Here is a 13378-nt window from a genome sequence, read left to right as displayed (position 1 = left end):
TGTCTGCCCTTTTAGGCCAAGCTGGTGTTGGGCTGGGAAGGCCAAGGCCACAGAGTCGGGCCCCCACCCTCACTCCCACCCGGAATCGGCCCCCCCTCCTGCCTGCTCTTCACGCCTTCCAAGGTGACAACACCATCCTGGGCACCCTGGGGAGACACGCAGCGCTGGATAAGGGCCCAGAGCTCTCCTTCGGGGTCCTCGCTCTGGAGTAATGACATGGATGGGGGTTCTGCTGGCCCAGAAGCTGGAATTAGAGGGCAAAAGGGGGTGACACTGGTCATGGCTTTGGAATTGTGGTGCCTAAACGCCCCGTCCCCAGGTCCTCGCATGGCCCCCTCTTCAACACTGAGCTGAGGCCCTGGCCTCAGCTCCAGCATACGTTCCTCAAAGGAGACCTTCCCTGAGCAGCAGAAGCTCTCTTCCCCCACCCCCACCCCCTCTCTCCTCCAGGGACTGGCTCTGATTTGTCAATTCCTTTATGTCACCTTCCTCAATTTGAATGATAAGATTTCTCTGTCTCCCTTGTAGAGTTTCTGAATCTCCCACTGGAATGTGAAGTCAAAGCCCATTTTGGTCACCTTGTTTATCTTTATATTCCTAGATGTGTGCCTGGCACATAGTAGATGCTCAGTAAAGATTTACTAACCAAATGTGCACATGGGGATACATTAGAGCTAAAGATTGGAAGTTGGGGATGTATATGGTGGGTGAAGTGGGGGCTAGGAATGGGTTAGGGGTTGGGCGGGGTTAGATGCAGGATTAGGGTTATTTTTAAGGCTGAGTTTTAGGTTTAGGTGGGCTTTCAGGGGCTCAGGCACAGGTGTTAGGCCTGGGACAAGGGATCACTTGCCTAGACAAGTTGGGGTTGGTGTGGGATTAGGGTCAGGGCTGGGTTCAGGGATCACTGCTTCTCCCCCACTCCCAGTAAGGGCCCTATAGATACTTAGGCTGGGAGAAGTGGGTCAGAGGTTAAGATTCCAAGGTCTGAAGACCTCAGATCAAGGGTTGGATTTGCCAGACAATGGGTGGTTGAGTGGCCAAGAAGGGAGGGGAAGGCTTTGTCCTTGCCAGGTCAGTGTGGCCAGGTCCGCATGGACCCATGGTAATCTGAAGGCAGCAAGCAAGTTGCCCCTGGCTGGAACCAGTTGACCTGGTGTGGGCTGTAACAGCTATCAGATCTCCCCTTCTTTTTTTAATTTAATTTTTTATTGAGTTATAATTCATATGCCATAAAATTCACCCTTTTAAAGTGTGTGGGGGTGGGGCAGAGATCTTAAGCAGATGACTCTACACCCAGCACGGAGCCCCACGCAAGGCTCAATCTTACAACCCTGACATCATGACCTGAGCTGAAATCAAGAGTGGGTTGCTTAACTGACTGAGCCACCCAGGCACCCCTAAAATTCACCCTTTTAAGATGCAGGATTTAGGGATCCCTGGGTGGCGCAGCAGTTTTGCCCCTGCCTTTGGCCCAGGGCACGATCCTGGAGACCCGGGATTGAATCCCACATCGGGCTCCCGGTGCATGGAGCCTGCTTCTCCCTCTGCCTATGTCTCTGCCTCTCTCTCTCTCTCTTTCTCTCTCTGTGACTATCATAAATAAATAAAAATTTAAAAAAAATTTTAAGATGCAGGATTCAGTGGTTTTAAGTATATTCACAAGATGCAGCAACTGTCACCACTATCTAATTCCAAAACATTTTCATCACCTCAAAAAGAAACCTGTAACCCGTTAGCAGCCTTTTCCCAGTACCCTGTGTTCCCAGCTCCGTGGATTTCTTTATTCGGGGACATCCCATATAAAAGGAATCAAACCGTAAGTGGTCTTTGTGTCAGGCTACTTTTGCTAAGCATACTGATTTTAAGGTTCATCGTTTTGTGCCTCATTTAACCTCAGTCCCTGCATCTTGGAAGTGGGGTGGGCACAGTATTGGGGTCAGCGGAGCCAGGGTGGGGCCTGAGGTGTGGTGGGCAGGTGTGTTGTAGGGAGGTGATCTGCTGCCCCCGAGTGGTGTCTGGGAGAAGTGCAGCCCTCCGTGCTAAGCCTGGGAAGGAGTGACTCAGCTCCCCCAACCTATCCCCAAGACCCCACCCCTCATCCTGCAGAGCCCTTGGGATCTCAAAACTTTAGAACACCAGCCTGAAGTCCTCCTTCTCTGCATCCCACCGTCCCTGAGACGCCTTGGGCCCCATCTGCTGAGTAATAATAGTAATGCCATCCACTTATGAAGTTCTAATCTGTTCACAGGTGAAACATTTATGTTTATTGTCTCATTAACTTGCTGCAGACTGAGGTTGCTATTATTTTTCGGGGACAGGAAGCCACAGCGGTTAAGAGCCCAAGTTCCAGAATTTGGAGGCACTTGGTTTCAAATCCCAGTCCCACCACTCACCAGCCATGTGACCTTCAGCATGTGATTTTTTTTATTTTTTTATTTTTTTAGGTTCTCTGGCTCTCTGTTTCCTCCCGTGTAAGTGGGGCTAATGATGATGGTCCAGCCTCACAGGGTGGCAGAAAGGATAAAGTGCTCAGAGCCTGGCACAAAGGAAGCCTCTGTGAGTCTGTGTAGCTGATAATATCAGCCAGTGACATGCTGATAAATGTTTAACAACCAGCTGGGGGGGGGGGGGCTTGATTTGTGGCGTTTGCCAATTTCCATGGTGTAAATAAATATTCCTGCACTGGCTGATTCAAGCTTGAATTCAGTGATGCCAAGCCACCGTGATGTCAGTGAAAGCGTTTCAGGGGCCGGGGGACTTGGGGGGTGAAAGACGCACAGAAGCACATTATACAGTTGTGTCATTATGAACATTCAATGGGTGTAAATAACCTTAGGATCACAGATAATAGTAAGATGTAGCAAAAATAATTAGGCTGTGATGAGTATTTATTACCTTTGTTTTAAACAGAATTTACTTAATTATGTGTTTGCATAATTTAATTTTTTTATAATGCCTGTTTAACAACCAGTTCCAAAATCCCTGAGACTTTAACAATCAGCTCACTCGAGCTGACTCCAACACGCTGCTGTTAGCACCACACCCCTACTTTAGAAAGAGAAACTGAGGCGAGAAGATGGTCAGATAGACAGGGGCTGGGCATGGACCCCGCCCAAGGGCCAGATTCTGAGGCCAGGGCTATGCAATGCCCCTCTTTCTCTCATCCCACCCGGGTCTGGAGGGCATGGGTGGTGCCCACAGGGCTGGATGACCTGAGCCAAGCATGCCCTCTCTGGTTTCAGTTTGCCCATCCAGACAGCAGCTGCGCCCCTGCAGGTGAATACTTACACAGGGCTCTTTGGCACCTGCTGCAGCCCTGCCAGGGAAGGCAACATGTAGATCCTCCCCCTCGCTTTATAGATTGGGAAACTGAGGTCCCCCCTGAGTCCCAGAGCCATAGGGAGAGTCCTCAGACCCCAGCTGGGGTGCGCAGGAGAGGAGCTGCAGCCACAACCCCGGGCTCTGGAGTTTTCTGGGAGGTGGGAGGCAGCCGTGCTGGAGACGGTGCTCAGCCTGGGGCAGAGGCTGTGCTTAGCCCACTATGCCCCCGGGACCCTGAGCCCTACGCTCCCCAGAACTTCCTGGGCCCCTGGGCCCGAGAGAGGACGCGCTGGGAGGGAGCAAGTGGACAGCGCCGGCCACCTGCTTCGCGTCCTGGGGGCTTCCCGGCCTCTGTCCCCATTCTCTGCCCAGGTCTCCGAGTCTCTGGATCTCTTTGTCTCTTTTTGCTTCTCCCTCCGTCTCCGTGTGCGGGTCTCTGTTCTCTCTGAATCCCTGTCTCTTTGTGTGCGGCTCTCTCCCTGCCTCTTCTCCCTCTTTCTTCTTTCTTTCTCTCTCACTGTCGCTCCGATCTTTCGGCTCCCTTTACATCTCTTTGTGCGTCTGGGTTTCTGCCTACCTCTGTCCCTCTCTCCTGGGGTCTCTTTGTCTCTCTATCTCTGCGTCTCTCAGGATCTTTCCCTGCGTCTCTGGCGCTCTGCCCCGGGGCTCCTCTCCCCTTCTCTTCCGGTGAGTCGCTTCTCTCCTGTGCGAACTCGCTCGCCACCGACGCGCCAGGACCTGCCTCCGCCCCCAGAGCCCCCGGCTAGCCCGGGCCTGCGCCTTTAAGGGCCGGCGGCAGGGGGCGGGGTCTCGGCGGCCCCGCCCTGCCCGCCCCTCCCCCTGACGTCCCTTCCTCCCCGGCCCCTCCACCGCCTCCCTCCGCCGCCGCCCGGGCCGGCTCCGCGCCCCCTCCCCGGCCCCCGCCCGCCCGCCCGCCCGCCGCCCCCATGGCGCCCCGGGCCCCCGCTGCACGGGGCCACTAGGACCCTCGGCGTCCCCTTCCCTTCCCCGCCCTGCCCCCTCTCCCGCGGCGCGAACCCCGGTGTGCACGGCGCCCAGCTTTCGAGCTCGCGTCCCCAGGCCAGCGGGGGGGGAGGGGAAGAGAGGGGACCCCGGGACCCCCGCCCCCCCCCACCCGGCCGCCCAGTCCCCCGGGACCCGGAGAAAATGTCTTCGCGGACGGCGCTGGCCCCGGGCAACGATCGGAACTCGGACACGGTGAGTGGGGCCCGGCCCCTTGGGGAGCGCCGGTCGGGTTCAGCCGCCGAGCCCCTCGCCTGGCGCGCCCCTCGCCGCGCGCCGCTACCTTGGTTCGCCGTGCCCGGCCCCGCTGGCCACCTCCCGACCCCCGCCCGGACTCCAGGCCTCTCGACCCTCCCCCACTCCAGCCCAGCCCGACCCCTGGGGGCGCCCCTCTCTCGGGACCCCTCTCTTGTCCCTCTGCAGACCGCTTCCGCTCGGGTCCCTTCCCTCCAGGAAGCCCCCTCCTCTGCCTTCCAGGAGCCCCTCCCTTCCCCGGCGTGTTCTAAAGCCCCTTCCCCTCCTGGCCGCCCGCATCCGACAACTCGCCCCCTCCCGGATTTGCAGGGCTCCTGACCCGGAGGCCCGGCCCTGGCCCTCTCCCAGGAAGGCCTGGCCCAGTCCCGCCTCTGGCGCCGGCCTTCCCCATCTGGATGTGGGTGCCGGGCTCCCCAGGAGCCCCCCTCTTATTCTCAGCCCTCCACCCCTCTGGATCCTCCCGGATCCTGTGGGCACCCCCTCACAGGAAGCCGGTTTCCACCTTTTCCTGGGCCCAGGGCCCTTTCTGGCTTGTTCAAGGTCTCTCCACTCCCAGGCCTGGTCTCTGTCTTCCAAGCAGCCCTGTCCCTGGATTCCCAGCATCCCAGGTCCCCCCCTCCTCGTGCACCCCAGACCCTCCCTGGGCTCTTCTCCCAAGCAGCCTTGGCCTCCAGCGTCCAGGCTCCTAGCCTAGTCTGGGATTTCTAGGCCCTGGACTATGGACTAGTCTGACTCCAGGCCTCATCCTCCCTGTATCAACTGCTCAGGTTCAGGCAAGCCCCCTCCCCAAGTCCCCAACCCCTTGATCACCTCCTAGGCCAGGAGTTCCCTCCCAGGGCACCACCTCTTCCCCTAATCTCCAGGCCCCCATCTGTTCTGTCCCAGGGCCTCCTTCTTCCTTGCAGGGGGTCTGGCCTTCCAGGGAAGCCCCCTCCTCAGCTTTGGAGGCCTCTCCCAACTCACAAGGCTGGGCCCCAAATCCTTCTTTAGAAGACTCCTGCACTCGAAGCCTGTGGTCTTGCCCTGGTTGTAAACCCATTTCTCTTGGGATCTGTCTGCAGGAAACCTCCTCCCCAAGTTTCTAGGTCCTTTTGACCTCCACAAGGCTCAGGCTTTATTCTTCTGGGCTGCCCCTTGGCCAAAAAGCCCCTTCTCCAGGCTTTGCATGCTCCTGGACCTTTCTCCACTTCCAAAGACTAGAAACTCCTAGAAACCCCTTTCTTTATCTTCTAGGAGTTTCCTTGGTGTCTGAGTTCCACTGCCCCATGGCTTTAATCCTTCCCACTATTCCCAGGCCCCCTGTCCCTATACCACAGCCCAGAACAAGCCTAAGAGACACCTCCCTCCCCATTTCCCCAGTTTCTGATTACTCTCAACCCTTCTAAAGAGCCTCCCACCAACCAGTGCCAGCCTCCTCCCTAGGTGGGGTCACTGTCCCTTTCCCCTTCAGCCCCTGCCAAGTCCCTGGACCACCCCCCCTCCAGCCACCCTCAGTCCACATCCCCACCAGAGAGCCTTAGCTCCATCCCTTCATCCTGCAAGACCCTCCCTCACAGAGATCCCCACCGCCGCCGCAGCCCACAGACTATAGACCAGACTCTGATTTGGAGTCTCCAATGAGGTACCCACCCTTCCCCCAAATCACTCAGGAAGTGCCAGGGAGCCCACGGGCCCCGGTTCAAATGCTGGTTCTCTCTGCCAGCCGGTTTGCATTGTGTCCTCAGACTACCGGTTCTTCCCTTTCTAAGCCTCAGTTTCCTGCTCTGAAAAATGGGGACGATCCCTTGAGTCCCTCCGAGGATTACTCGAGATGACACGGGTGAAGCCTGGTACCTAGGACGGGCTCCGCACATGTCGGCTGCTATTGTGACTATAGATATGAGTCAGACGGCCCGGCCGTGCATTCTCCACCTGGGGCTGTCATCATCGGTTGTTGCGGGAGCTTGCAGATCCCCTCCCTGCGCCGAGCCTCAGTTTATCTCAAAATGGGGTTGATGGTAGCACCTCCCTGTTAGGCATGTTTTAAGGAGCCAAGGAGATTATGTGAGTAAGGTGCACAAGTAGCCGCGCTATTATTATTGCTTTGATCATTCAGACAAGCATGGGTTCAAATCCAGTTTCTATCCCTCCCTAGCTGCGTGACCTCAGGCAGGTGATGTCACCTCCATGAGCCTCTGTTTCCGCATCTGTAAAATGGGGCTCATCCGAGCACTCCCTCCCCTTTTGTGGTCCAGATTCGCACCTGGTGGGCATTCGAGGAGGACTATTCCCCTCCTCTCCTCTTATCTCCTCTCCTCACAACTAGTGTGTAAGTCCTGTTTGTGGGTCCTGGCTGGGACTCACCTCTCCCTCTGGAATTGTAGGTCGCAGGCTCCTCCCCTGCCACCCGGTTACCAGGACGACAGCCATGTGGGGTCATGCTCCCCCACCTCGGGTTGGGGGGGTGGGGGCCACCGCCCTGGCCTCTCTGGAAGTTCCCTAGCAACAGGCCCGGGTGTTGGGGCGCCAGCCGGGCGGGCGGGAGGGAGCCGGGCCAGCTGGTGGTGCCGGCCAATTTTAGCTCCCGCCCCCGGCTCTGGGGGGCTCCCTAACCCACTGCCCCAGCGCCCTTTGCAGGGGTCCCACAGGCAGGCCGCTCTCGGTGGGGTGCCAGCCCATCCCCAGTCTGCTCCCCTGGTGCCACCTGATGGGGATTCTTCTCCAAGCCCTTATCTCTGTGGAGATCAGGGGCCTTATCAGCTGGGATCTCCACCTCCCTTCCCACCCTCCCTCCCCTGGGAGGAGACCTGGGACTGGGAGCAGCCCAGTGGGATGTGGGAAAGAGCTCAGCACTCAGGATCCAGCAGGCCTGATCAATCCCTGGCACTGCTTCTTTGCCCTGTGACCTTGGCCGAGGCACTCACCCTGCCTCAGCCTCAGGGGCCCCTGTCTGGAGAATGTGGATAGTAACTGGGACCCACGAGGGAGGCCTCAGGCGAGGGCACAGTAGGCAGCCGGCATGTGGTCAGGACTTCCGTGGTGCCAGTGGTCCTTCTGTGTCTTGTGGGTGAACCGTGTGACCTTGACAGGGTCCCCTTTCCCTGTCCAAGCCTCAGTTTCTCCTCTGGAGTATGAGGATGTAGGCACCGCCCTCCTTGGGCTCCCGTGGGAATTAAATGCAGATGAGGCGCTTACTAGCCCAGGCCTTGGCCCGTAGTACAAGCAGCGTAATGCAAACACGTAGGAGTGTGAGTCAGTGTGATATGGTGAGGGTGAAGGACAGCAACTCTGGCATAAACTTTGCCCAGCTCTGGGCCTCAGTTTCCTTACCTTAAGATGGGGATGATGACCGGATGGATTCATCTGTGCTAAGTAGCTGTGCAGATTCCCTGTTGCCTACCTGGCCTTCCTCCTCCTCAGCTCCCCTCGCCCTCCTGCTTCCCACCCCCGCCCTGGGAAGGGCACAGGCAGGGGTGCAGCACAGAGCCACCTTGGCTGGGACCTGTGGCTCCCCTCGGTCGCCTGCACCCTGGGCCCCAGCGCTGAAAGGGAGGCACAGTCCCTGGGGCTCACAATCAGGACAGGGCAGCCTGGAGCAGGCAGTGACCTGCGGGGGAGAGAGGCCCAGGAGGGACAGGACGGCAGGAACAGAACATCGGGGACAGATGGGAGCGCTGGCGTGGGAGCCACAGTGGTTCGCAGGGTTGTGGGGGGCCACGGGGGAGGCAGCAGTGTTTTCCACAGGAGGAAGGTAGCTGTGTGGGGCCAGAAGGTCCGGGCGAAATGAAAGAGTCTTGGTTACAGTGTGTGAAGTCGAATTTGGGGCAGTAAGAATTGGGGGGCAATGTTAGAGGCAGTAAGCTGGGAATGAGATGCTGCTTTGGGGGTTCAGAGGGTAATTGGGCCGCCCAGATGGGGAGGTGATGGGTAACCCGGGATGCCGGGAGCCCTGAGAGAGACCTGGGGCTTGAACCCAGATCGAGGACACAGACTGGAAGTGAGGGCTGCAGCATTTAGAATAAAACGCTGTGGTCCCAGCACATGGAAAAGGAGGTTGGGGGGTAGACCAACTGCTGGGGGTACTGGGGGGCGCGAGAAGGAGGCCTGATGTCTGGGACCCCGGATGCTGCCCAGCTGGGGGGTCCCCAATGTTTTTTGTTCTTGGAGGCATCTTTTTGTAGAAAGGAATGGGGGGACCCCCGAAAGCAGCTTGCTTCTCTCTGGCCTGGGTTTGAGAAGGACCGTGAAGGGGCTGGTGGCCGTGGCTGGAGTGGACCACCCACCCATGGGAGCCACCTCGAGGGCGGGATGGGACGGGCGCTGGCCACCACTCACGCTCCGTCTCCCCTGTCCAGCATGGCACCTTGGGCAGTGGCCGCTCCTCAGACAAAGGGCCATCCTGGTCCAGCCGCTCCCTGGGTGCCCGCTGCCGGAACTCCATCGCCTCCTGTCCCGAGGAGCAGCCCCACGTGGGCAACTACCGCCTGCTGAGAACCATCGGGAAGGGCAACTTCGCCAAAGTCAAGCTGGCCCGGCACATCCTCACGGGCCGCGAGGTGAGTGGGGGGATGGGCGGGGCGCAGGGCCCAGTCCTGCCATCCCAGTGCCAGCGCCGACGTGGTGGGAGGTGGGGCGAGGTCAGACTTGGCCATCGCTTTGCTTTGTGACCTCAGGTAAGTCCCTGACTCTCCCCGGGACAGGTCAGGACATCTCAGGTTTGTCCAGAACAATCCAAGTAGAATTGGACGGACTACCGTGGGAATTAAATGTAGATGAGGTCTGTATTTGCCCAAGACTTGGCCAGTGGTGAAGGCTGTGTAATAAAAACGACGTGGGTGGGGTGCTTGGCTGGCCCCGCGGTAGAACATGATCTCCGGGTCTTGAGTTCAAGCCCCACGTTGGGCCTAGAGCTTTAAAAAAAAAAAAAATGATGTAGGAGTGTAAAGTGGTGGTAAAGAACATCCACTCTGGAGTAAACTTTCCCCACCTTCAAACAGGGATGACGGCACAGGAGTGGCCAGGGCTCGTCAGATATCTCTCATTGTCCCCGGAATTGTCGGGAACTCTCAGGTCGCCGGCAGAGCCGTGTGTTGTATTTCTAAGAATTCACGCAGCTTTTGTGTCTAAACCTGGACCACCTGCCTGTTGCAGGGGTGGATTTTGGTTCCATCCGATCTTGCAGCGATTTTCATGAGATGACAGCACGATCTCTCTGGAGTTCTCAGTTACCCACAGTCCCATTCTCCCCGCCTCCCCTCCCAGAGTGGGCATGTGTTCGGAGGATGGCAACATTATAGCAGAGGCGCCCACACAGACCTTGTAACCTAGATAGGAAGCCTCTCACTCCCACCTGGGGGGAGGGTATGGCTACTCTGTTCCCCTTTAATTTTAGAGGCTGTGGCTGGAGCGATTTCTCTTGCCTTAGATGAACTCTCTCCTGCCCACACGCCATTACCCCAGACACACAAAAGACACCAGGCCCCTATGGTTTTATGGGCGTATTCCACCAAACGTTCCAATTTTATGCCAGTACTTCCAGAGACTAAGGAAAGAGGGTTCCACTGCCCAGCTGATTTTAAATGCTAGCTGGACGATGACCAATATGTCAAAACTAGATACGAATGCAATTATGGGCCGGTCATACATGGGAACGTAGGTACAAAAATCTGAAGCAAAATATTAGTAAAGAGACCCGGCACATCAGTGAAAGAAAGCCGTGTGATGACAAAGCTGGGTTCATCCCAGGAATGCACAGTTCTTTTCAAATTGACAATTTATTCATGTACTTCAGCACATTCACAGATTCAAGGAGAGAAACCATATGATCGTCTCAATACTGGCATAAAAAATGCTTGACAAAATTAAAAACCTGTTCGCGAGGATATGAGGAACGCTAACAGACCCTCTCCTGCACGAAAAACGTGTCATTCCCTTTGTGTGGAACTTGAACATGATTCCAGGGGCTTCCTAGAGGACCAGCTTCTAAGGAAACAGGGCCTCCCAAGTGAAGGATTCTGTAATCCAGGGAATCTGGGGGTGACTGGGGGTGGCCCCCAAAACCTCTGGGAAAGCTGTAGACCTAGGGCTGAGTCAAGATTTTAAACAGCCCCTCATTACTGAAAAATTTCTGCGGCTCTGCCCCAAAGTGCGATTCAAAATAAAAACTTAAACCACGCCGCAAGACAAACAGAAAGGAGAGTTCATGAACTTTCCGATTGTTCCCGCATGGTGACTGCCTCACAGCTCTTTTAAAACTAGAGGCGGCTGGCTCAGTTGGAAGAGCATGTGGCTCTTGATCTTGGGGTCTGAAGTTCGAGCCCCACGTTGGCTGTAGAAATTACTTAAAAAAAATTGGGGCACCTGGGTGGTTCAGTGATTGAGCATGTGCCCTCGGCTCAGGTCGTGGTCCCGGGGTCCTGGGTTCGAGTCCGAGTCCCACATCGGGCTCCCCACAGGGAGCCTGCTTCTCCTTCTGCCTGTGTATCTGCCTCGTTCTCTGTGTCTCTCATGAATAAGTGAAATATTTTTTTAATAAATAAAATCTTTTTTAAAATTTTTAAAAATTAAATCTAATCAATCAATTCTATTTTCTTAAGTATTCAAGAGGTAAACTTGATCAGGCTACATACGTTAAAATCCCAGCACAGGAACTTACTAGCCATGGAACCCTGGCCAACTGACTTAACAGCTCTGTGCCTCAGTTTCCCAGTTTGTGAAATGGGGATAATACTAGCACTATTGTGAGGATTGAAAGCATTCTCCCTTGTAAAGCACCCAGACTGAGGCCAGGTGGGTGACTCCTCGGGAAATGTTAGCTATGGTTATTATTTATTGTTTCACAGTTCACATGTTCAAAACAAAGGAGATGTGCTGGGCGAATGGTCTGAGGGCTCTCACAGAGGGGCCCCCCTGAAAGGTCTCAGTCACTGTCCCACACATTCACACAGGCCTTTGGAGCAGTCCCACCCAGGCCACGCTGCAGGATAAGGGATATTTCCCTATAGAAGTCAGCGAGCACTGAACACAGTGGGAACAGTATATGCAAAGGTCCTGAGGCCCTGATGGAGGGCTTTCTGTGAGGGGGGCAATCTGGGTTGGGGACCCTTCTCCAACTCAAGCCCTTGGCACCTTGATCTTTCATACCTTCCTTCTACCTCCAGGTCGCCATCAAGATCATTGACAAAACCCAGCTGAACCCCAGCAGCCTGCAGAAAGTGAGGCTTTGGGAGAGGGAGCAAGGTGGGGCCGAGGTGGGGAAGAGGGTCACTGAAACCGCCCACCCTCATCTTTCTCTTTCTTCTTTTCTGGCCATGCCCAGCTGTTCCGAGAAGTCCGCATCATGAAGGGCCTAAACCACCCCAACATCGGTGAGGAGGGGAAGAGTGTGGGCTCAAACTACCAAGTGGGGCACTCAGCAGAGGAGAGAGCTGGGGGATAGAAGAACCCGCAGCTTTAACAGAAAGACCTGTTTTCTCTTAGCTGTATATCGCTGCTCACTGGCTGTGTGACCTTGGGCAAGTCACTTAACCTCTCTGAGCCTCTGTTTCCTCCTCTGGAGTGGGGCTGATAAGAGGGCCTACTTCAAGGTCATCATGGGGGTTGGATAAGATGGAGCATTCGAAACCCTCCATTTAGAGCTAAGGTGGGGGCAGCTGGTCTGATGACTGTCATCAGGAGCAAGCACTGTCATTGTTATGAGGCAGGGGGGAGACGGGGATCTTTATGTAGAGAAGCCGGATTTAACCAGGCCTGGATGTGGCCACAGCATTTATCCATCCATGTGTTTGTTCACTCGGGAAGTGTTTATTGAGTGGCCGCTTTATGCCAGATGCTGGGGACATCTGGCCTCTGGCATAAGCAGGGAAGAAAGCAGACACAAATCTCAGCCTCACAGAGCCGACTTTCTTGTGAGAGAGAAAGTAGGAAAGGTGGTGACGTAGGGCTGAGGATTTTGGAAAACCTTGTCATCCATAGGGAGCCATTGAACAGTCTGGAATAGGGTGTTCTGGTCAGCACATGCAGAGTTAGAATGTAGGTGGAGCTGGGGGGGGGATTCTTTTCCCCACATAACCCTGCTCTCCCCGGATCCTTGCAGTGAAGCTCTTCGAAGTGATCGAGACGGAGAAGACGCTGTACCTGGTGATGGAATACGCAAGTGCCGGTGAGGCTTCCCTCCCCGCCCTGCCCCCTGTGCCCCCCACACCCCTCGCTCACCCCACTTGGCATCTACCCTGCAGGAGAAGTGTTTGACTACCTCGTGTCCCACGGCCGCATGAAGGAGAAGGAAGCCCGAGCCAAGTTCCGACAGGTGAGGGGGGGCAGGGCTGGGGGCGGCACCTCCATCCCCGGGTGGGAGGAGGGCCTGGGCGCTCGGGGGAGGGGGAGGTCTGTGCTGTCCAGTGACCTGGGGGCTTAAGTCTGGGTGGGAGTAAAGATGGAGAGCTGGGTGTCCGTGAGCATGCAGATGCCCAGGTGTGAGAGGCTGCCCTGATGCAGGTGTGAGGGTGTCCGGACAGGTGGGTGCAAGGGTGGGCCCATGTGTAGGAGTGGGGCTCGGGCGCGTGGGGGCCAGGGTACTGGAGCGTGTGAGCACAGCAGTGCGGATGAGGCGTGTGGAAAATAGGTATGTGGGTGCCCAGATACAGATATGCAGTGTAGATGTGCATATGGCAGGGGCACCTGGGTGGCTCAGTGGTTGAGTGTCTGCCTACAGCTCAGATCATGATCTCGAGGTCCTGGGATTGAGCTCCGAGGAGTCTGCTTTTCCCTCTCTCCCTGCCCGTCGTCTCTCTCTCTCAAA

General features: G+C 56.3%; 1 protein-coding gene across 2 annotated transcripts in view; it reads left to right on the top strand.

Annotated features, from left to right (window-relative positions):
* Positions 1-4247: 4247 nt before the first annotated feature.
* The window catches only part of MARK4 (microtubule affinity regulating kinase 4), a 29689-nt gene continuing 20558 nt past the window's right edge, over positions 4248-13378 (top strand). The window contains exons 1-6 of one of the 2 annotated variants that reach the window (XM_041746286.1): positions 4248-4539; positions 8934-9134; positions 11739-11792; positions 11897-11945; positions 12674-12739; positions 12816-12886. In XM_041746286.1, coding sequence (XP_041602220.1) covers positions 4489-4539; positions 8934-9134; positions 11739-11792; positions 11897-11945; positions 12674-12739; positions 12816-12886 — 492 coding nt within the window. In that variant the 5' untranslated portion in view covers positions 4248-4488. The remainder of the gene's footprint in view (positions 4540-8933; positions 9135-11738; positions 11793-11896; positions 11946-12673; positions 12740-12815; positions 12887-13378) is intronic. The other variant, XM_041746285.1, reaches the window with a different exon arrangement.

Source organism: Vulpes lagopus, chromosome 2 (assembly GCF_018345385.1).
Source record: "Vulpes lagopus strain Blue_001 chromosome 2, ASM1834538v1, whole genome shotgun sequence".
Classification (NCBI taxonomy): domain Eukaryota; kingdom Metazoa; phylum Chordata; class Mammalia; order Carnivora; family Canidae; genus Vulpes; species Vulpes lagopus.
Note: the sequence above shows the minus strand (reverse complement) of the source record. Positions and strands in the feature narration are given on the sequence as shown.